At 46.4% G+C, this 20,828-nt stretch overlaps 1 protein-coding gene across 2 annotated transcripts in view; it reads left to right on the top strand.

The window, feature by feature from the left end:
* Positions 1 to 18,832, top strand: part of CALN1 (calneuron 1) — a 109,997-nt gene extending 91,165 nt beyond the window's left edge. Inside the window, exons 4-6 of one of the 2 annotated variants that reach the window (XM_035559178.1) lie at positions 12,975 to 13,128; positions 17,638 to 17,640; positions 18,705 to 18,832. In XM_035559178.1, coding sequence (XP_035415071.1) covers positions 12,975 to 13,128; positions 17,638 to 17,640; positions 18,705 to 18,832 — 285 coding nt within the window. The remainder of the gene's footprint in view (positions 1 to 12,974; positions 13,129 to 17,637; positions 17,641 to 18,704) is intronic. The other variant, XM_035559177.1, reaches the window with a different exon arrangement.
* The last annotated feature ends 1,996 nt before the right edge of the window (positions 18,833 to 20,828 follow it).

Here is a 20,828-nt window from a genome sequence, read left to right on the forward strand (position 1 = left end):
TGGATCTGGGAGCTGAGCTACCATGTGACAGTTTATTTTAGCAGGAGAAGAGTCCTCAAGCATCACTGAGCTAAATATTTCTCTAATTCATGCATAACTTAAGTACAATTAGCAGCCCGATCTCAGAGACCTAGGTCAGATGTGACGTTACTGTGCTGGGACTGCGCCTTACAAGATCAGGAGCTCAGGGCTGGGATTTGGCTGAATTTCCAGGGCCATTAACAGCAGTACACAAAACCCCATCAGCGCCCACTGCTGGTGCAGGGGAGACATCGCTGAGGACTGTTTCCCATTTACATCACCGTACACCACGGTTCCAGTTCATGCAAATACGGGTCATGGAGACTGCAGCAAGCCTAGGGTTTGCAGAATCTGCATTAGGCCTCCAGCACACTTGCCCAGCTCTTCACCATCTGCCAAGAGACTCATGGTCTGAGCTGCAATGAAAGACACCCTGAAACATCCAAAGGCATTTCTGTGTTGTGATATGACATGGATAAATCTAGCAATTAAGCAGTTCAGACAAGCTAATGAAAGAATGTACGCCAAATTAGTTACATGCCGAATGCCCTCTGCTTTGAGTAACACATCCTCTACACCACCCAAGTAAAGACCAGAGCCCTGGTGGGGCACTTGTCAGATGAAGAGATGGTTCCTGGAAGGGTTTCCAGCACATTGGGCATCCGATGTGGAGCTCATACAGCTGCCATGAAAATGCATTGTCCCTTCTCATCGCAAACCTGAGTTTATCACCAATGCTCTTCCTCCATTTCACCTGCACACGGGTATGCCTCCTCCTGTGCTGGACTGTGTTTCATGAGCATTAACGCCCAGAGACCCCATGGCCTCCCGAGCTTTTCTGCAGCCTGGGAGCAAGCACCACCAAAGATTCTCATTTTTCCCAGTTTTGAGGCGTGAGCACTCCATGCCTCCCTCCTTGCTGCAGACCTGCTGCTCTGAGTCATGCATTAAAATTACTTTCCTGAATTTTATTTGTTTGTGGTGACAGCTGATTTGTATTTTCTTACTTCTCTGCTCTAGCATATTGGTAGCTGGCAAGAGCTAGCAAATGCCAAGCAAATCACTGGAGGGGACTTCAGAATTGATCACCTTGTTTTTACCAGGGCAAGGAAAAAATCATGTACTCCTTGCAACAGAGTAACTCAACAGTTACTCTAGGCTTTAATTGAACTTTCTACCTCACAGTTCTCAGCTGAATTAATCTTGTTTTCAAACAATGGACATTCTGTGGAAAGTGAACTGTTATATAAAATTATTTTAAAATGCAAATAAAATAAAAGACAAATCCACATCCTAGCACAGTATGACAGAGAGAAACAAATCAGAAAATATTAAAATCACTTACATTCTTTCTTCACATCTTTTCAGCCTTGGGTTCACAAATGTTGATTTTTCATATGCTCTGCTCTTGAGTTACTAAACTGAAGTGCAACAGTGGAGGGGGGCTTGCTAATGTGTTTCTGTCTCTGGTTGAATTAAATATTCACCAACTTTCTTCAGGGCTTTAGACTTGTCAGTAAAGATCCATGACAACCAAAAGGAGCCTCACAGTCACCGATGCTCTCAGCTAATGTGAGATAATGTGAGCCATGGGCTTTGGAGGGCAGAGGGGATGGACTTCAGAAGGACTCCAGTTCCTACAAGCTGTGGGGAGGTTGTAAAAATCCTGAAAACCAGATTCTTCAGGTGTGCAGCTGCCTGGGGCCTGCAAGTCACTGGGCAGTGCCGCTGGGCAGACTGGTGTCGATGGCTGCATCTTTGGATGTGGCCAGCCTGTGTGTCAGCCCCAGGACCCTGTTAATGTCAATGATTTCTGGCAGTTTCATTTGTAACTTTTACTTCTCCTTAGAAAGTGCCAGTTTCACAAATCAAACTTTTATCTGCACAGATGAATTTCTCCTGCCTTATGTGAATTTCTTACTGGGGAAAAAAAATGGCTTTTTTAATGTTAAATGTCTTCCAAATGAGAATGTCCCAGTCCTGAGGTCACAGCAACTTCCAGTTTCTAAATATGAGCTAAAAGATAGGAACAAACTTAACCTGAGTTAAGTCAAAATGAAAACCCAAAGATTATACCAGGATTATCAAAATGAAATGGTTTTGCTGACTTTATTTGGCTTTTTCTTTCACTCCTTTGTGTTCTCTGATCACATAGCCTTTGCAGGCAATGTCATTTTGGTTCGAATCTCGCAGACAAGCACGTTGCAGGATGGGAAAGATCCTGCTTGCTCTGCTCTTCTGGCTTTATTTAACACCAAGGGACGTGCAGTCCCCAAAACCACTATTACACTTCTAAACAGAGTCCTGTGTTCTGCTATTTATACTCTACAACAACTCTGCTTAATGTAAATCCATGATGTAACTCCGGGATAAAGGTAAGAGAGGCATAAAGGTGGGACTTCCCAAATTGTACTGAAGCAATTAAAACCAGCCAAGTCCCGACAAAAATCCTTTGTGCCTCTGAGCATCATGTCAGTTTTGACAGTGGTGCAGAAGTCAGCACCTCCAAAACACCTGCGGTGAGCTGAGTACTGCAGGGCAAAGCCCATCCCAGGGGCATGATCCGTGCACGAACGCAGCGCTGGCACTGGCCCTTCTGCCCTGTCCACCCTCCTAATTGTGCATTTGTTCTGTGATTGCTTAGCATAAATTTGTCCTTTTCTGAGCTGTTTTGTTGTGTGCTGCCACACAACACACACTGCTTCATCCCAGCAGTTACTGTTGGTTCAGTGTTGGACTAAGCTGTTTTTTCTCTTTTATGCACGGTCCAAGCTCTTCATTTTCTTTAGGGGAACTCTTTGCGGGAAGTGCTGCTGGTGTATCTCTCAGACATTTTTTTTCCAGTTGTCTCCTCTTTGTATGCAGCAACTGTCACCTCAGAGCAAACCCAACCTATTGAGCACCATTTATTCTGAGCCTGCCTTAACACCGAGCATTGCAGCCCTCCCACAGCACCCCTGCTGTACACAAGCCTGCACAGTGTAGCCAGTCGAAGATCTGCTCTTACTCTCTTCTTTCCCTACATGGCACAACTTCAGTAATAATAATATCAAGCATTTGCACATATACAGCATTGTCTGTTCATTTCTGGAAATTCAGCATTTTTTTATAGACCTGGACTTTCATTTGGGACCAGACGGCCCAGATGACTATGGAACAAGCGGACCAACATAAAAAGCAAATGTACTTTGATTCAACAGAGCAGCCTGAGAAGCTGCCTGCAGCCTATCTTAGTTTTGTCTGGTGCTAGATAGCAGTATTGGAAGACCTGTTTGCTGCCTTGTTATTGTTACTGTTTGATACCCATCATCTGCAGTGTTAAGGATGCCTCGAGTTTCCCATAGTAGCTCTCAGTCTGCTTGGCAAAGCTCTTATTAATTATCAGTGTCCTTCACACATTTCAGGAACGTCTCACCTTCTAATCCACTTCTCCTGGCATTCTTGAAACATTTGTAACCGTTAAGTGAAAAATTGGTTCCCTTTGGCTAAAGGAGACTTTCGGCAGCAGGGCTGCCTGGCTGGTTCATTTGCTTTGCTCGGGTTTCTGCTTTCTTCTCTAATTCAGAAGCAGCTTACAGATCACTCCTCCAGGCAGTGATGCTGTCAGCAGCAGTGCGTGAGAAGTGGGGAGAAGAGCAGTGGGTCGAATTCAATCAGTCTGGTGAAGCAGACAGAACAGGTTACTTTTGCTAGATGGTGCCTTTCCCTCATTCCATAATCCTACGCTTGCTGGGTGTCAGGTTTGTCATTATTGCCAGAAAGTTACAGCCCAGGCTTTGCCACTGTGATGCTGCTCTGCTGGCACAAGGCATGGCACTGGTAGTGGCGCTGGAGGAGTTAATTCTGATCAAGGTCACCTCACGTCCTTGTTCAGCTTGTGTCAGGATGAAGATGTAAATATGATGCGCCTGGCACAGACAGATGCAGGGGTTTCTGTCACCCCAGGGACTCACTGCATCCCCCCAGGGGGCAGAGCCTCTGCCCTTCCACTGGTGAAGGAGCATCTTGTGGGACAAAGATTTTTTTGCAAAAAGTGATTCTTTGGCACACCCCACACAGTGACCTGCCACAAAACCCCTCATCCTGCTCTCCTTTTGATTGAACGGAAGGGACACAGGACTGCCCACAGCAGGACACACAGGGCACCCACCCAGAACAAGCTCCAGCCCCATCCAGATGATGGATTTACACTGGAGGCATCAATCCAGTAGAAACTCCATATTTGTGGGGTAGGCTGAAGGCGCTCGCTCCCAAATGGGGATTCTCAGCATTAGCCCTAATTAAAACCTGTGAGTTTGTTCCTCTGAGAGGCTCCTGCAGGCCTCACATCTAAGGTCAAGATGCTGCAGACCCATTTACGTATGGACTTTGATTGGGATCAGACTGGGAGCTGGTTATTGAGGCCAGAGAGCTGTAAAACTGGGCGAAAGAAATCATTAGAACCCGTTAATTTGTACTTCAGCCTGATAGCACTTTCTAATTTAAAACCAAACCAAAACAAAAAAAAAAAAACACTTCTCCGTGTTTTAGTTAAACTATTTAAAGTTAATTGAATGGGCCCAGGATTAATATTCCTACTGTGTTTTCTGTGGAGGTGTTGCTGCAATTTAACCTCTCAGGGAGCCAATTTCTCTTAGCCCAGTTTAATAACCATTATATCCCAGCTGTGAAGTGAGGAGACCGGTGCAGAAGCAAAGTCACTGACCCACTCCTCTGCTTAAAACATCACCCCAGAGACCCCAGAGAGTTAAAATCTGTGTCTAGTGATGGAGGGCACCAAGCTAGCCAGGCGGTGGGATGTAGCAGAGGCAATGATGGCTCATTCGTAAACAGCCAGTACAATACAAGAGGATTTCTTTGCAGACTGTCTGTCAGCAGCATCTTCCATCACCCGACCCAAACGACAGTATCTTCATGGGGTCATTTTAACTACACCATCAGCGCACTAAGCCTTGTCCCAGGAATCATGTTTTGTGTAACCAGAAGGTTTAAGGGATGCTCCAGACCCACACCAGGTTCTGCGGGGGCATGGCAAGCAAAGCTAACACCACCTCTGCCAGGGACTGGAGGGGACCAAGGCGGAAACGTGGTGAGCACCGATCACGTACGGCTCTTCAGGGATACCGTGTCCCCTGCCCCTGCTCTGTAGCATGCCCTAGTAAACACTTGGATATGAGGTGGGACAACCCTATATTTTGGGCACAATGAGTCAAATTAGCTTGTCAGATGTGCCAGATGGCTGAGTAACTCTGATACCCGAAGTGGCATCTGGGTGGACATCCAAGCCATTGGCAACAGCTACAGTCAGAGTTTGGGCTGTGCAGAAAGCAGGACAGCACAGGGGGAAAGCAGCAAGTAAAAGGGCTTTGCTTAATGCTGTCTGAATAAACACAGAGCGCTAAGGGCGAGGTAATAAAAAAGAAGAAGTAGCAGCACTAGTACTTAGAAAATGGTATTTGAAGCATTCTGACCATTGGGACAAAAGGAGAAGTGGGACCTCCCCTGGGAGAGCAGGAGAGAGTGCAGGAGGCCCTGGCTGCATATAGGCGCCCTGTGCTGTGCAGCTCTGCAGGACTTCTCCTTGCAAATCATTTTCAGCATTGTTGCCTTGTTCCAGTGGTTCAGGTGCAAGTGTCCAGAAAAAGAGCTGGTGCACCAGCTGGCACTGAGCCAGCAGCTCAGAGCTATCAGTGCAGTCAGCAAGCAGCAGGACGGCGTGAGAAGCCCATCTCCATCTCCACCATGAAGGCCAAAGGTGCCTTTTTTTCATATATTCAGCATTGAACTGATTGTTGTTGTTTTTAAGATGAAATGTAATTTTCCGCATGGAAAAATGCCAAGTTGTCAACACATGAACTGGTCCCTGGTTGTGCATCGGTTCCAGGTGCAGTGGTGTGGATGGAGATGGTGGGGATGGGGATAGGGATGAGGATGGGGATGGGGATGGGGATGGGGATGGGGATGGGGATGGGGGCAGCCTTGTGGGTTCACCAGGAGGGTCCTGGGGAGGGCACCCCAGTGTTTCTCGTACTCACCAGGCACATCACCTGCAGTGAGCCTTGGTGGCCTCCTCGAGGTGGGTGGCTTCATGCCTCTGGTACACGGCAGAGCTCACTCTTCGGCATGGTCTTGGTCCACCCAGACAGAGCAAGGGCCATGCTGATAAAGAAGCATGTGCAGACCCACACACCAAACATTTTGTAACCCGCGGGACTTGGTGCCTCTCGCAGGGCTGCGGACATCCCAGCAGTACTCTTCAGAGGCCCCGCGTGGGCTCTGGGGGTGACTGGAGGGACACGCAGGGGGTACCGAGAGGCCAGGTTAGTTTTGCACGCTGCATCATTTCACAGTGCAAACTTAAGCCAGGCGCTTGGGGTTAAGGGTGCTGAGAATACACACTTAAATCTGATTATAATTTATCAATGTATGAGCAATTCCCTGCTGACAAAGCTGCCGGGAAGAATGGAGCAATCTCCCGTTAGCAGCAGCCAGTGCAGTAACGAGCCCGTTACTATGGAAATGAGCCTGTTACCCTCTCCTGCTCCTAGCAAGCGGGACGCTCAGGTGCAGCATCAGGGAAGCTGTCTGTTCCCAAAGGCGAGCGGTACCCCAGCTGACAGCAACCCCAACCCCAAGGCAGGGCTGGAGAAGCTGTTACTAGCACCTGGGTGCTGGCATGGATGCAGGACAAGGTAGCCCAGGGCACATCATGCACCACAGAGCCAGCTCGAGCAGGCAGATGTATACTCGTGGGGTCCCACAGCCCCAGCTGCCTTGTGTGTAAGGTTGTTCCTACAGGGACACTGGTTGCTGCTGGGCTTCTTGAGCCAGGGCGCTCCTGGCACTGGGAGTGTGTATGTGCAGCCTCATGCTGTGAGTGATGGGCAAGCAGGGATGGAGAAACACCCTGAGGATGCAGGCGAGGTGTTCAGTCCTGGGCTCCAGCCCTGGCAGGGTGGGACCACGTCTTTCCACTGAAGCAGAGCTGTGCAGTGTCATCTCCTGGGAGGAGGAGGTGATCCTGTAGCTGGATGGAGCTCTGCTCCCTCTTGCAGGGGATTTGGTGGAGGCAGCTGGGTGCTGGCAAAGATGAATTTGTGTCTGCTGTCCTTCAGAGGCACACAGGTAAAGTGGGTGGAGGTGGGGGTGAGTACTGCACTGGGTGCAATGAGATGCATGGTCTCTTTTGCCCTGCCCCATTTCTCCCTCCTCCTCCCCCTACAGAAGGGCAGCAAGCTGGGATAAGGCTGCTCTCAGCAGGGCAATGTGAGACCTCCACAGATGGTCAGGCATGGGCCCCAGAAAGAGAAAGGGCTTGAGCACATGTGAGGGCAGCCTCAGGTCCCGCCACAGCCCACAGAACATTCCTGCAGGACCTCTGCATGCTTTGTTCCAGTCCATAAATGCTCTGGGTCAGGCCTTTGTAGGTGGCAAGAGCACTGGCATGGAGCAGGCAGTGGAAGGACAAAAAGTAGTAGTGAGGGGGAAAAGACAAATGGACCCCTCCATCTTCAACTCACATCATGGAGTCAGCCACCCTCCACGGGGGTGTGTGTGAAGCAGAGCAAAATGCATCTTCTGTGTTTTCACTGCTGGAGCTGCAGGACTTCCAGCCCTCCTTCTGTGGATGTGTGGGCCAGCAAGGGGACGGGTAGAGGAAATTAGACTTGTTTTAAAGGTAGCAATGATTTGGGGGAACACAGAAAAAGTCACCTCCTTTAACTCCAGTTGCAGGTTGCAGGCTCAGAAGTGGCTCTGTCCTCTGTCCAGGGGGAACACAAGAGTCACTCCAAGCTTCAGGGTGCCAAATGTTCACCCCTGTAGCACATTTTCTTTTATAGAAAAATAAATAAAATATATAATGACAAACTTCCAGATTTGAAGGGGGTGTATGTCTGGACATTTAGAAAATATTTCATAGGTTCCCACATATGTTTTATTTATATATATATATACGTATAGATATATCTATATATAGATATATGAAAATGTATTGTCTTCATCCAGAAGCTTTTACAGCACGGGGCTGCCACAGGCTGTGGATTGAAACAGCACTCGCTGCCTCTTAGGTGTGAGCAGCAAGACCTCCAGCCTGTACAGCTCAACACACCCCAAGCAAACACCGCTTCACATGCATGAGCTCGCTCCCTTCTTGTGTGGTCCCCCTGCCCCTCCAGACTCCTGATTTCTCCAGGAGTCTGTGTCCCTTGCATTATAAAATATCAGTGGCTGAGCTTATCTGGGAGGTACAGTCAGTACAAAATGGCCATTTATCCAGCCCCAAAGCAGAGCTGGGAATACATTGCGTTCTGTGTTGAGCACTCTGGGACCGTGCACTTTAATATATGGCCAACATGAAACATTGGTCCTATAGAAAAGCCCCAGACCAGTAGTTTATGAGCTCAAAGCCTGTCTGGCTAAAGGAACAGCTGCACGGTCTGCAGTGAGCACCAACACGCTGCTTGTGTTCAAAAACAAAGAGGCAGTGGCCAATGCAGCACAAAGCCCTGCTTGCTGTGCAGAGTCAGAATATTTTGGGAGTCACATCCCCAGGTGTCGCAGTCAGCTGTGAGTGTGGGCAGAGCCAGTTTGCATTTGCCTTGCAGGTATTCAAGACAGATATAGTCTGAAATGCAGTAGGTCTGAGAGCAAAGACTAAGACTAAATTATGCTTGTTGTTCAGAAATTATTAACAAATTATTTTTTGTTTGGCTACCACAAACGAGAAATCTATGAAACCTGAAGCTTTTGGAACTGCAGACCTGGTTTTCAAAAGCACCAGGAAAGAGCCTGCTCTCCCCTCTGCTGATTCATTCTCCCACCCCAGTCTGGCACATCAATAGGCACAAGGCTCATATGGAGTCCTCAACGGTAGAAGACCTTCTCAGATGGCTTACATGGGCCAAACTTGTGCCCAATAGGCTCAGGACAAGTTGGTATCCAAGCACTGTCCTAGCTAAAGCCATAGCTGCCAGAGGAGCCAGTCCTGCCCCTTGGTGAGGATTTTTGTTGATGCAGCTTTGAGAGAAGTTGCGGGTCACCTGAACAGCCCCACTCACTGTGCCATGCAGGGTGCTATCCTGACATCGCCCACTCTGCACAGCAGCGAGGCCAACTTGGGATTCAAGAAAGGAGCTCTACCACTCTTTTTCAAAAGCTGAGGTGATATTAGAGGAAATTATCTTAAGTATTATTTCAGCATTTAACTCTTTGAAGAACCAAGCGCTTCTCATAGGGTCACTTCCCTGCATAGAGCAGAAGGAGAATGTGCCAGATATGATGTAGCAGTGTCTGCAAAAGGTACCAGCAGTGAAAGCAGTGCTCTGCAGCCATGACAGCTGTCAGTTAGCTGCAAACTTTGGAAACCGCATGTAGGAAGACTGAAGGAACTGGTCAGGACTGTGCTTTCATTCTCAGCAGGGAATTCAAAGCAAGGGACTGTGTTGGATGAGGTCCATTTTCCAAAATGTCCCAGAGTGTCTCTTGGGGCAACATGAGATGTGTCTGCTGGTTACAGTTACTCAAGTCCACTAAACTGCAGTGGACAATTCCTGGTGCTCTCCATAAGAAGCCAAACACACCTGTAACTAGTGGAGGTTTTCATTCAGGGTTCTCACTGCATCACATGGGGCATTTGAGCATCAGCACTAGGCACTGTTTGTTTCTATAGCACTGCTTACAGTGTATTCCAAAAGCACCAACTCAGAAACGACATCATTGATTTCTCCTAATTATAAATCCTATAGAAAGTTTTTAGCTCGCAACAGTCACAGTTTTCCTCTCAGCGGAGCCAATAGAAGTTAAGAGTTGCTCCCTGGTTACTGTCATTACGACAATAAAAAGCCAGAGTAATTGAAAAGTGAATCAGGGAAGCTGCCAGATTGGAGAGCAATGATGATAGAAGAAATTACCTGGGAGTCCAAACCCGATGCAAACTATTGTCTCTGGCTGCACTGAGCTCAAGCCCAGTCTGGACAAACTCCTGTGCTGATGATGGAGGAAACACCTCCTGCATGCAAGTACTGGAGCAGAGAGCAAAGCAAGAGCAATGAACATATGCATGCAAACAGGCCAAACACTCAGGGCATGAGCCAGCAATGGTGATTTTGACACCCATCTGAGATGGTTCTTCCTCCTAGAAGACAAAATGGTAATGGAACAATATAAAATATTTTCTCCCTATATTAGCATCAAGCTTAAAAGTAGGAGCTGGAGACACAGCAACAGATGCGTATTTGGCAAGAGAATTATGTCCCGTTACACACCCTAACTGGTACAGGAATACCCCCAAACCCACAAGTCATTACTGTTTTCATATTAAGACCAGCAGATACCTGTGTCTGTGTTTGTAATCCAGGTAGCCTGAAGCAAGGCAATAGATAGACTCTGCAAAGCTTGTTAGTGGCAGTGCTGGTATAAAGAGAGACCTGCAATGATTCCTAAGAGCAAAAAGAAAGGAGCACCATATGCCAGCACAGGGGACCGTGTGTCTTTTACCCTCCACAAGGCCAGCATGCATGCACCATACACAGGAGGTCCCTTGTCCTCAACTACCCTGCCCAGATGAAGTCTTTGAGCACTTCCATTAAGTCTAAAGGAGGCTAACACAACACTGCAGAAATCCTCAGAGGCCACAAGTAAAGATCAGATCACACAGACAGTGCTCTGGGCTTTGAAGTACTCATAGGGGTTGAGCGTCCGACCATGTTGGTGAACACAAATTTTGAACAACTTCTAAGATCATTCCCTGAAGGGGTAGTGGGTGGGAGGGGGAGTGGAAATAAACCCGTAAAAAACAGGGGGGACAAAATGTTTGTATTGCCTCAGATAACTTTTTCTGAGCCAAGAACAGTAAGAAAACTCCAGCACAGGTTGAACATTACACCCTGATGAGATGTGGTGGGTTAACCCCATGCTGTCAGGCTGCTCCTGCTGATACAAATTGACCACTGGGTGAAATTACGGGTTTCAGCACAGGGTGGACTTAGGAAGACACCAGGGCCAAAGTTCAGGTTTGAGCTCTGCCAAGAGAAAAACTTCAGAGGAGAGCAGGACTGGGTGGCAGGTGATAAAGCATTGCTGCTGCCCGCGAGTACACCTCCGTGGCGCTGCAGGAAGCCAGCCGGGAGGGATGCACACCCTGGGCAGCCTCAAGGCACTCCGCAAACCTCCGCTAATGACAGTTCCTGACACTGCTGTAAGACAAGCATACACATTAGCCCCAGTTTCCACACCTTCATTTGCCAGGAGAAATGCTTTTCGTAATCATAGTTGTGAAATACACAGCTGCTTGATTTTACTTGCTCTTTTAGCATATAAGAAGACAGATTATGGGTGGTGAAATTTCCTCATGCACAATAAAGGAAGCTGGAAATATGTGACTAAATACCGGGGGGGTTGCAATCCAACTTTGAACTGTGCGGCAGGGGACCACTGGTGATAATTGTGTGCTCGCTATTTTTAGCTGGGCAGCATGAATATCAAATCCCTGAGGAACAAGGAAAGCAACAAAAACAAGCATACCAGCCAAATCAGAGTTTCAGAAAACTCATCTGGGGCAAAAAAACAGGAACTGTCTGTCCACTGTACCCCCTGCTGTTCACTTTTCTGCAGATTTTCTGCACCAAGTTTTAAATCATTGCATGAAATAAATAAATAGAACTGTAAAAATCAGTGTTTCTAAGGACAGATAGATTAATACATATGGATGCATGCAAATCTGCTTATATGCACACAGAAACACATAAATACTTTGAGGTCCAGGTTTAATCACAGTGCACTTATTTCCCTCAGTTAATCACTTTGAGAATTAATGATTTTGTATCTGTGCAATGAGGTGTGGAGCAGTGGTCAGGGAAGACAACCTTAGATAACACACCGGGCGGCTCAGAGCTGATAAGGTTTGTACTGTCCTTATCAACCTTGGGGGAAAGGATGGGGGTTTATGCTGTACTGTTTCTGAAATGCCAGCTATGTGATCTGATCATGCATTATCGCCGCACTCTCAATTGCAGAAGTGGGCACAAGTTTGCATCGCCTTTCCTCCACCACAGTGTTAAGCCAGGGTTGTTCGGTTTTTCTGAGGTTTCTTGAAGGTAGGCAGTTTGGATAAGGGTGTACAAGCCCCAGTGCTCGCTGTTTGGTGATGGCAAGCCTGTGTTTGAGGCTGTAAGGGCTGAGATGTCAAGGTGCTGCTCACGTGCTGAGATGCAGGCTCACCACCTGCCTATCAGCAGCAGCACAGGAGGAGACACAGGGGGGCTCAGAGCACTTCCATCCTTCTTCAGTGCCTGCACCGATGGCTCGGAGAGGCTGGTCTCCTCCCTTGGGCTGCCAGTCAGACAGTGGGAACCCACTCTCTTGTGTACCATTAGCAGATGTTAATACCATGAACCTTACACCTGTGCAAAGTTCCTATGCTGCAAAATGTTCATTTCTACATATTCTGCAGGAATAATCTGGTTTTAAAGCGTTTATCTGGTATATGCAGAAACAGCATTTACCTACTGGATCTACATTTCTGCAAGGGAAATGTTCTCTGCTTGTGCTCTCCACACTGCAGTTAGGAGGAAAAACAGGGCAGAGAGAAGGTTGCGGCTCATGGCAAGGCGTTAGAGGTGCCAGGGGAATTTCTGAGGGATTTACCTCTTCCAGGATTGCCAGGGATGATACTGGATTGCTGTACTTCCAGCCTGGAAAACAACCCCTTGCTTTTCTACAGCTCTACCAGCAATAAGTAAGCTGCAAGAGCTCTAGCTACATCCAGTTGAATTATTCACACTGTTAGTGTTAAATGAACCCAAAAGAGCAAAATTTGCAAAGTTATATTGAGGTGTTGAAATGAGGTTGAAAAAACCACAAGTAGGGAACTGCGATGTGCCCACATGCCTCTCTTCCTCCCAGTACCACGCTTGTTCCTGCTGGCCGCGTCTAACTCGGTTCTCTTCCCACAGTTCGACATGCAGAGGATAACACTAGAAGAGCTGAAACACATCCTCTACCACGCCTTCCGGGACCACTTAACGATGAAGGACATTGAGAACATCATTATCAATGAAGAGGAGAGTTTAAATGAAAACTCTGGCAACTGTCAGACAGAGTTCGAAGGTGAGAGAGAAAGTTTCTGTACTATTATTTTCTTTCTGCTTCCTTTGTAAAACTCAGCCTGGGCCACAACATGCAATGGGCAAGGTTGCACAGAGTTCACGTGGAGCTACTTCAGGACTTCTCAGGTTTGAGATCAATGCTCAGTCTACTACTAGACCACGCAGCTTTTGAGCCAATACCAAAACCCTTTCTTTCTCAGTTGTCTCCTAACCTTGGAGTATGCCCAAAGCAACTTTTATATCTGATGGTTTGCAGAGCCACTGGGTGGTACTTGGGCTGTTTCACTTTGGAGCCAACAATAAAATGAAATTCACAGGCCAGCTTCAGTGCCTCTTAGGAAATGAAAAGGAATATTTGTGTCAAACATAGCCAATCTGGTCTATTTTTTCCCCTCAGTGTAGCAGCACAGCAGACAATATTACCTACAAAGCCCAAACCGTGCATTTATTCACAGTACAGATACCCATGGACTCCTGGCAAATAAATCAGCTTCTAGGCCAGAGGAACTCATGGTGCTCCAAATTGTTGCTGGTTGTAACAACCAAACATAAAAATCATCTCAAGTGCAAAAAGTCCAGGGAGATATATATAGAGAAACTCAGGGGTTCTGCACATCACCCTGGTGCTTTCCCACCCACTGAAATGCCACTTTACATCGTCAATTTGTGGGAAATCCTGATACTCTGAGGGGTCAAGTAGCCTCTGAAAGGGCACCAGGTGGAGATAATGAAGCATCAAAACAAAGCAAAGGATAAGCATATTAGTGCAATTCTTAGCCTGGCTAATTAATGGGATTCAGACGCTGTATCCAGCACAGTCATCCTGTGCTAAATACTGCAGAAAAGATGTAGAGAAGAGCACGGCTGAATTTTAAAAAGCCTGCAGGAGGGAGGCAAGCAGCGACACTCTTCAAACCAAGCCAAGCAACATTTTTTTTTCCTCACAGAGAGCGGCAGGGAGGAAGGGATGCTTACTTACATGAATGGAGTTGTTAGTCCCCACTGACCTGCTGATTCAGTGGAGACATGCGCCAGCTGTCACTGCTGCGAGAGGCATGCAGGCTTCTTTCAGCGTCGGTACTTGGGTGAACTATCCCAGTCGCAAAAAAAAATGGGTCCGAAAACCGAAATGCTCAGCATCTCATTTTGGAAGTCCCAGCTTCCAAAAGTACAGCAAGAACAGCTTTCCTCGTGGATGTTGGCATTGCTGGTGCTAGGCAGAACCTAGAAGCAAAACAGACCTTTTTTTAGATGTTGTTAGAAATACATACACACACATACAAATCCACCAGAGACTAAAGATCAACGAAACACTGTCAACCAAGATGCTAAGTTTTGCTCCAGGTCCCAGAAGAAGGGGATGGTTCTGGTCCACAGCAGCTCTGACATGAGCATTTCTCCCAGGAAAGGCAGACTGAGAGCAGGTTATGTCCCCGCAGCTCTCAAGGCTGGACATGCCATTACTTGAAGCACCTACTTGTGCCAGAGGAGACACAGCTGCCATAAGCATTCCCATTTCCCAAACACAAAATTCCCCACAGGACTCAGAAGCAGGAATGATAGGGCCTCATGGCATAGACTGATGGCACCAAGGGAGAGCTGTCATGAAGGCTGGGCAGCATCTCAGCCTAGTATTAAGAAGTGTCTCTATGTAAGTTCGTCACCCTTCGCTCACTTAATTAGTGGAGAGAAAAAGATACTTTATGGATACAATTCCTCTAATTTATATGAAGCACTACATTGGGATGAGGTGAACTGCACTGTAAAAAACACCTATTTCTTTCAACTGTAAAGGTAGCCTAAAGGGACTAGCTTAGAGGTTCACATCTATATTTAATGTACATTTCATCCACCCCTCTAAAGTGCCTTTAATTATGGGTAGGAATGAAGCCAAGCTGAGCCCTGGTGGTTTTCACTGAGATTTAGGAATGACTCCTAAGGGAGGAGAGACAGCAGATATTTTCAGTACGTTGCTGCAATGGGGCATCTCCACCCACTGTCACCCCCAGGCATGTTCTTGCCATCAAAAAGGATCACCAAGACCTTCCTCCATGGACAAGAAACATTACTATCAGGAAAAGTACAAATACAAATTTCTGTAATTCTCAAAATTTTGCTATATTGGCTTCTTGTCCTAGTAAGACCTTCGCAACTAAACTTTATAATATTTATCGTATATCAACACGGATGATGTAAGTTATTTCTCTCTCTCATACTTGTACACACACACACAACCACACGCACATTTTAAAACCAAGTACAAAATTTGTATTATGGTCAGAGACAAGTCCAGGATTTTGTTCAGCTCACTCTGAACATGAGAGTCATTTGCAAGACGTCAGATCTAGGCTCACATTACAACTTTCCCTCCTACACATTTCTAGGGAGTTTTGTTAGCCTTCTACTTGATGAAGAGCAAAGCAATGAAAATGCCCAGCTCCTCAGTACAAGCAGCCCACACCAGCCTTGACAATAAAGAACACAACCGGAAGGGAGGCAGAGTTATATCTTCAGCCCTTCTCACTATTTTTATTAATGCTTAGGGCAGGACAACAAAGCTCAGAGCCAAGAAGAGTGCATGTTTTTATGGGAAAAGACACAAGGAAAGGACAACCTTTTACAATGACATCGTACTAACAAAAATTTGTAGTACAAAAATCATTCATGTGGCAGGTCCCTTTATCCAAATGCTCATGACATTAAGCTCTTGGCAAACAAGAGTGCTGAATAGTTACGGTGACCTGTGCTGCCAGCCATGGGTATTTCATCCTCAGCCCTGACATTCAAATTAACAGGATGTGCAAGAGCTGCCACAGGTCCCCTCCCCGCTCTCCCCGGATAAGCGTTAGGAGCATCCGCTCCTCAGCTAACTCACCTTTGGCAGAGTAATGACAAAAGTCACTATAAATACACTGTAGTTGATCACATTAGCAAGCTTAAATCTGCAGGGGAGAGGGTTCTCAATGCTTACTCTGAGCTTCTCAGCCCCACTGTGGGCATCACAACCAGCCTGGCAGTCACAGCCAAGTGGACTGATGTACCCGTTGAGCCTACGTCCAGGTGGAGAAGTTACAGATGGTAGCTCTCTCTGTCACCCCTTGTCCAAGTCCTCCCTACCAGCGTATCCTCTGCATGCTGAGAAGATGAAGGATGAGCCTTGATGTGCTTTTGATTCTTGAGATTTCCTTTACATTGAACGGTTGTGTTGGGAACAAAGTGGGGCATCTCAGCAGAAACTTCTGGCTCTGACCATGTTCAAGGAAACAACTCACGTCCAAACACCTGCATGTCCCTTGGGTATTAAAAACTCCTATTGGCAACAAAATGCAAAACACATCAATATTCCAGACCTGTGACGATGCCCACTATGGAAACCAGCAGGAAAAAGAACAGATGCCATGCTCAAAGGATCTGTGAATTTGAAGAAATGAGGGAATTGAGAGCAAAACCTCATCATTTACAGGGAGGGCAAGAGGGTGTTCATATTTAAGAGGACAATTCATAGACTGCTCCCAGGGCAGCACGAAATTGTGTTAACAATTAAAAAAATCTGCAACTTCAGCTTCTCAGTAGGTAAAGAACAATACCAATGGCTTACCTGGATCCTGCTATCTTTAAGCTCTCTTTTGACTTGATAGTATAACAGAAGACTGAAGAAATTGCTTCAGGAGCAATTCTGCAAGAAATACTGAATATGCTTTACTCTTTTCCATTGAATAGGAAAATGCCATTGCAGAAAGTCATGGCCAGTCTTCAACTGCTCTCCCCAGTCATAGTGACTGACCTCAGAGCCCTGTGTTGAACGGCAACACTGACCGTGATGGCTTATGCCACTGTTTTGTTTGCTGGCTGGGAGAGTTTTCAAAGTGCATAAATAACAGAAAAATAAAACCAGAATAACCAAAGCTGTTATTTAACAAGCTTTTCAAAGTGCTGGGGCATCATGCACAAAACCAAGGAACTACAGTATTGATTCTGTGTGCATTATAAAAGCAAACGAAGGAATCAAGGAGTAGAGCCACGCAAGCAGAAAGCAAGTAATTTAGGAGGCTGCCGTAAGGGGGATTTCATTATCTGAGCAGAATATAGTGAGTCCCTTGGAGCAATGGTTGTGCAACATTTCCCTGCCCTCGGCATTTTGACTCAAAGTGCTGCCTAACGAGGGCTTCTTGTGCCTCCAGCACTGAGCTGATGCTCAGGGGACCGCATGGGAGCTGGGATTAGGACACAGACACTGCTCAATCCTGGCCAGAGGAGGCAAGGAGGGATGAAATAAGTGTTTGAAATGCAGCATACAGTGCTCCCCTCTCTCCGTGTGATGAGGTTCAAGCCTGGATCAAAATAAGGTTTTATTTCTGTGTATGCTCGAAACATCCTCCTGGACTTTTCACAGCTTGGGCACTCAGAGCCTTTTTCTGGTCACATTTTGGTTTTATTGTAATTCTGAGCTTGTTGTCAAACCATCTGAAAGTCTCCCATCATCACCAGTACAAGCATCCATGGGAAAAAGGAGGTGGGTAAATCCCTTCTCGTACCTAAAAAAGACCGTGCGTTACTACCCATATATGTGTGTGAGGATCTTGTGACTTTCTGTGTCCATCTTGCAGGACCTTCAGAGCCTTTTCAAACAATCTTCATGGAACCCCAGTACCATATATTGTTCTGGTATTGTTAGGTAGGGAGACTGAGGCAGAGACATGAACTGGCTTTAGCAGACCACAACATGTATACTTGTTGCTAAACTTAAAAATATAATTACGTAAAATATGTCAAATGTTAAAAATCCCATTTGTCTGCATTTTAACTGCTGCAAATTGCTCTCACCTCTTTTGACAATTGTTCTGCAAGCATTCATTTGAAAAGGTTCTTAGTAAGTCTGATTTTGCTTAGGCACAGAAAACCTAAAGACAGTTCAAAAAATCACTAATGTACTATGCATACTCATGGGAATGATCACAGTGGTTTTTTAAGCATTGTCAGGGAGCACATCTTGAATCTCTGCTTGCTCCCATTTGACCTATAACTGGAAAAACCTGGACGTGTCTAAGGGGATTCACAGAAGACCGATATTTCTAATAAAAGAAATGCATAGAGAACTTCATAAAGAACTTAAAAAAAAAATCCTACCCTACCCAGATCAACTGAAACACTTAAATCTTCAGGCATTTGAAGGTTTTCAAAGCCGATGTGAGTGAGGAAAGGATTCCTGCAGTACAAGAGGGCAGACTAATAGGAAAATTGGTATGGAAATAATGAATGGTAAGGTTGATTATTTGGAAATGTCCCAGCAGTATTCACACCAATGGTCTCCAAGGAGAGGTAACACTTGGCCAGCACAGGGGATCTTCAAAGTATGAGCTAGAGGGTTCAGCCAAAGGTGGGTATACATTGAGGAGAAGGAAGATTTCCGAGCTCAGTCGATCCCAGTGGAAAGTAAAAATGTTTCTTTGGCTGAGGAACTTATCGAGTAACCCCCGATGGCAGGAGGTTGGAACTAGAAGGTCTTTAAGTTCCCTTCCAACCCAAGCCTTCCTGTGATTCTATGATGCTATGATCTTTCTCTTGTCTTTCCTGCAGTGCATGCCCAGAAGCAGAACAGACAGACCTGTGTACGGAAGAGCCTTATCTGCGCATTTGCCATGGCCTTTATTATAAGTGTGATGTTGATTGCGGCCAACCAGATCCTGCGGAGCGGCATGGAGTAGCCTCTTGCCATGACACTGTGAACCAAACTGACCATGCATGCGCATGCCACCGGGTGAGCTTCCCCCGAACCGACTCTCACACGGCAAAGAGACAGAGGCAGGCAGATAACGCACCATTCGACAAGGAGCCTGGGGCCAGCAGCGTAACGTGTCTTGTGAATCAACTACATCCTTTTGGCAGGGACATAAAAGGGCTGTCTTAATGCTTTAAAGGTTTTGTTTCCTAATGCAATAAAAAAATATACAGGAGTTCTGAATTATTGCTTCAAAACAGCAATGGTAACTTGGAAGACACTTTCATCCAGCGGTCTGTTTTGCAGTTTCAAGGAGGCACAGCCTCGTGACTCATTACAGCGGGGCTGTCTTTTAACCTAGGGGCCAATTGACTATTTTGCATAGCTCTCCGCCGGGCCCACATTCCCAAGAAGTTGATCGTAGCATTGCCACAAGCAAGTCTTTTTCATTTTATTTCATGTACTTCAGCTTCACTTTGTTTTTCCCTTATGACCATGCCTTTGAGTTTACGGCATTAGAGGGGAGCTAGAGCATCCTTGTACAGTATTTTCAAAGTAAAAAGAGGAGAATTTGCCAGCATCATACAAAATGTCTATTTTTGCGTCATAAATGCTGCCTTTGACACCAGACTGTGGGGTAGCATGAGTCTGTTTGCCATTTTTTCCCACCGCGAATCAGGGTTTAAGAACCACCACCTGCTTTCACACATGGGCATTCCTGAGATTTGTGCACAGTCTTCCAGCTGACTGCAACCACCAGCGCCAGCCTTCTCTTTGGTCCCACCTGCGTATTCAACAACATTTTCTTTCCAGAAGTCTTGCCCTCTCACTATATTGGTCTTCAACAACCTTATCTGAGACCAAAACCAAAAGGAAAGCTCTTTCTCAGCTTTTCTCCCTGCTCCTCACCTGCCCGATTTTTATTTCATTTCATTTGCCCTGGTTGTAATCTGCAGTGAATCCTCCATGTCAAACACCTTCTCATGAGAGACATTGCATATTCACCTGTGTGGTGATGTGGGTTTTGACCAGCCAGCTGCTCCAGACCCTCATTGGAGCCGTCCCACCACCGCCGCCACCACTCCACCCATCCCTTGGACGGGCTCAAGAGAGGATGAGCTGGAAAGCAGGCTGCAGCAAGAGAAGAAGGAATCAAACTTGAGCATACCACCATATGTTATGCCGTGTGTCAGACTTTCAGATCCCGCAAGTGTTAGTTATTTTTCCTGGAAGAGATTTTAATGCGCAGCAAGGAGAAGATGGAGTGATGCAAACAAGAGACACAACACATCCCTTGGAAAGTGCAGGGACTGCACACTCCTGGAGCCAGGATTACATCTGAAAGTGTTTCTCCTTTTAAACATGATACAAATCCTTGCAGTTACCTTCAGATGAACTGTGCATCTGCATGTCACCCCTGGGAGAGATCTGGTTTCCTTGACCTCATGGGAGATATTTGCGGCCGGCACGTGCGGAGCCAGCGCGGGAAGCATTCACGCAGGCATCAGAGCTGCGGTGGCTTCATGCTGCCAGCTGGGCAAGCTCCAGAAACACCAAGGAACAGTGAGATCCTACTCCTGGAACATAGATGACTGTTTCCTGTGTCATGAGAGGGGGCAGGATGGCTCCCAGAGAGATTGTGGACCATGAGCTTCCCTCGTCCTACACAGCAGTCATTGGCTTAAGCCTGGATCCATCCCAAAGACTTGTTTCAGGTCTTTTTTTTTTTTTTTTTTTTTTTTATAAGTTCAATTGATAATATTTAACCTGTATTTCTTTTTCATAGCCTGATTTGAAAACGTGTTTCTCATTGTTCTGTCTCCCACTACCCTTTTAAACTCATGTCACTGCTTAGGATTTTGTCTTTAGGTGTGTGTTGTAGTCACCCACTTCCACGTTGCCATTTTCCTGGTGCCCCCCTACATATCTGAAGACGACAGCTGTCATTTCCAAAGCAGCTGAGTTGTTTTTCTGCCTTCCAC

This window comes from Cygnus atratus, chromosome 20, assembly GCF_013377495.2.
Source record: "Cygnus atratus isolate AKBS03 ecotype Queensland, Australia chromosome 20, CAtr_DNAZoo_HiC_assembly, whole genome shotgun sequence".
NCBI lineage: Eukaryota > Metazoa > Chordata > Aves > Anseriformes > Anatidae > Cygnus > Cygnus atratus.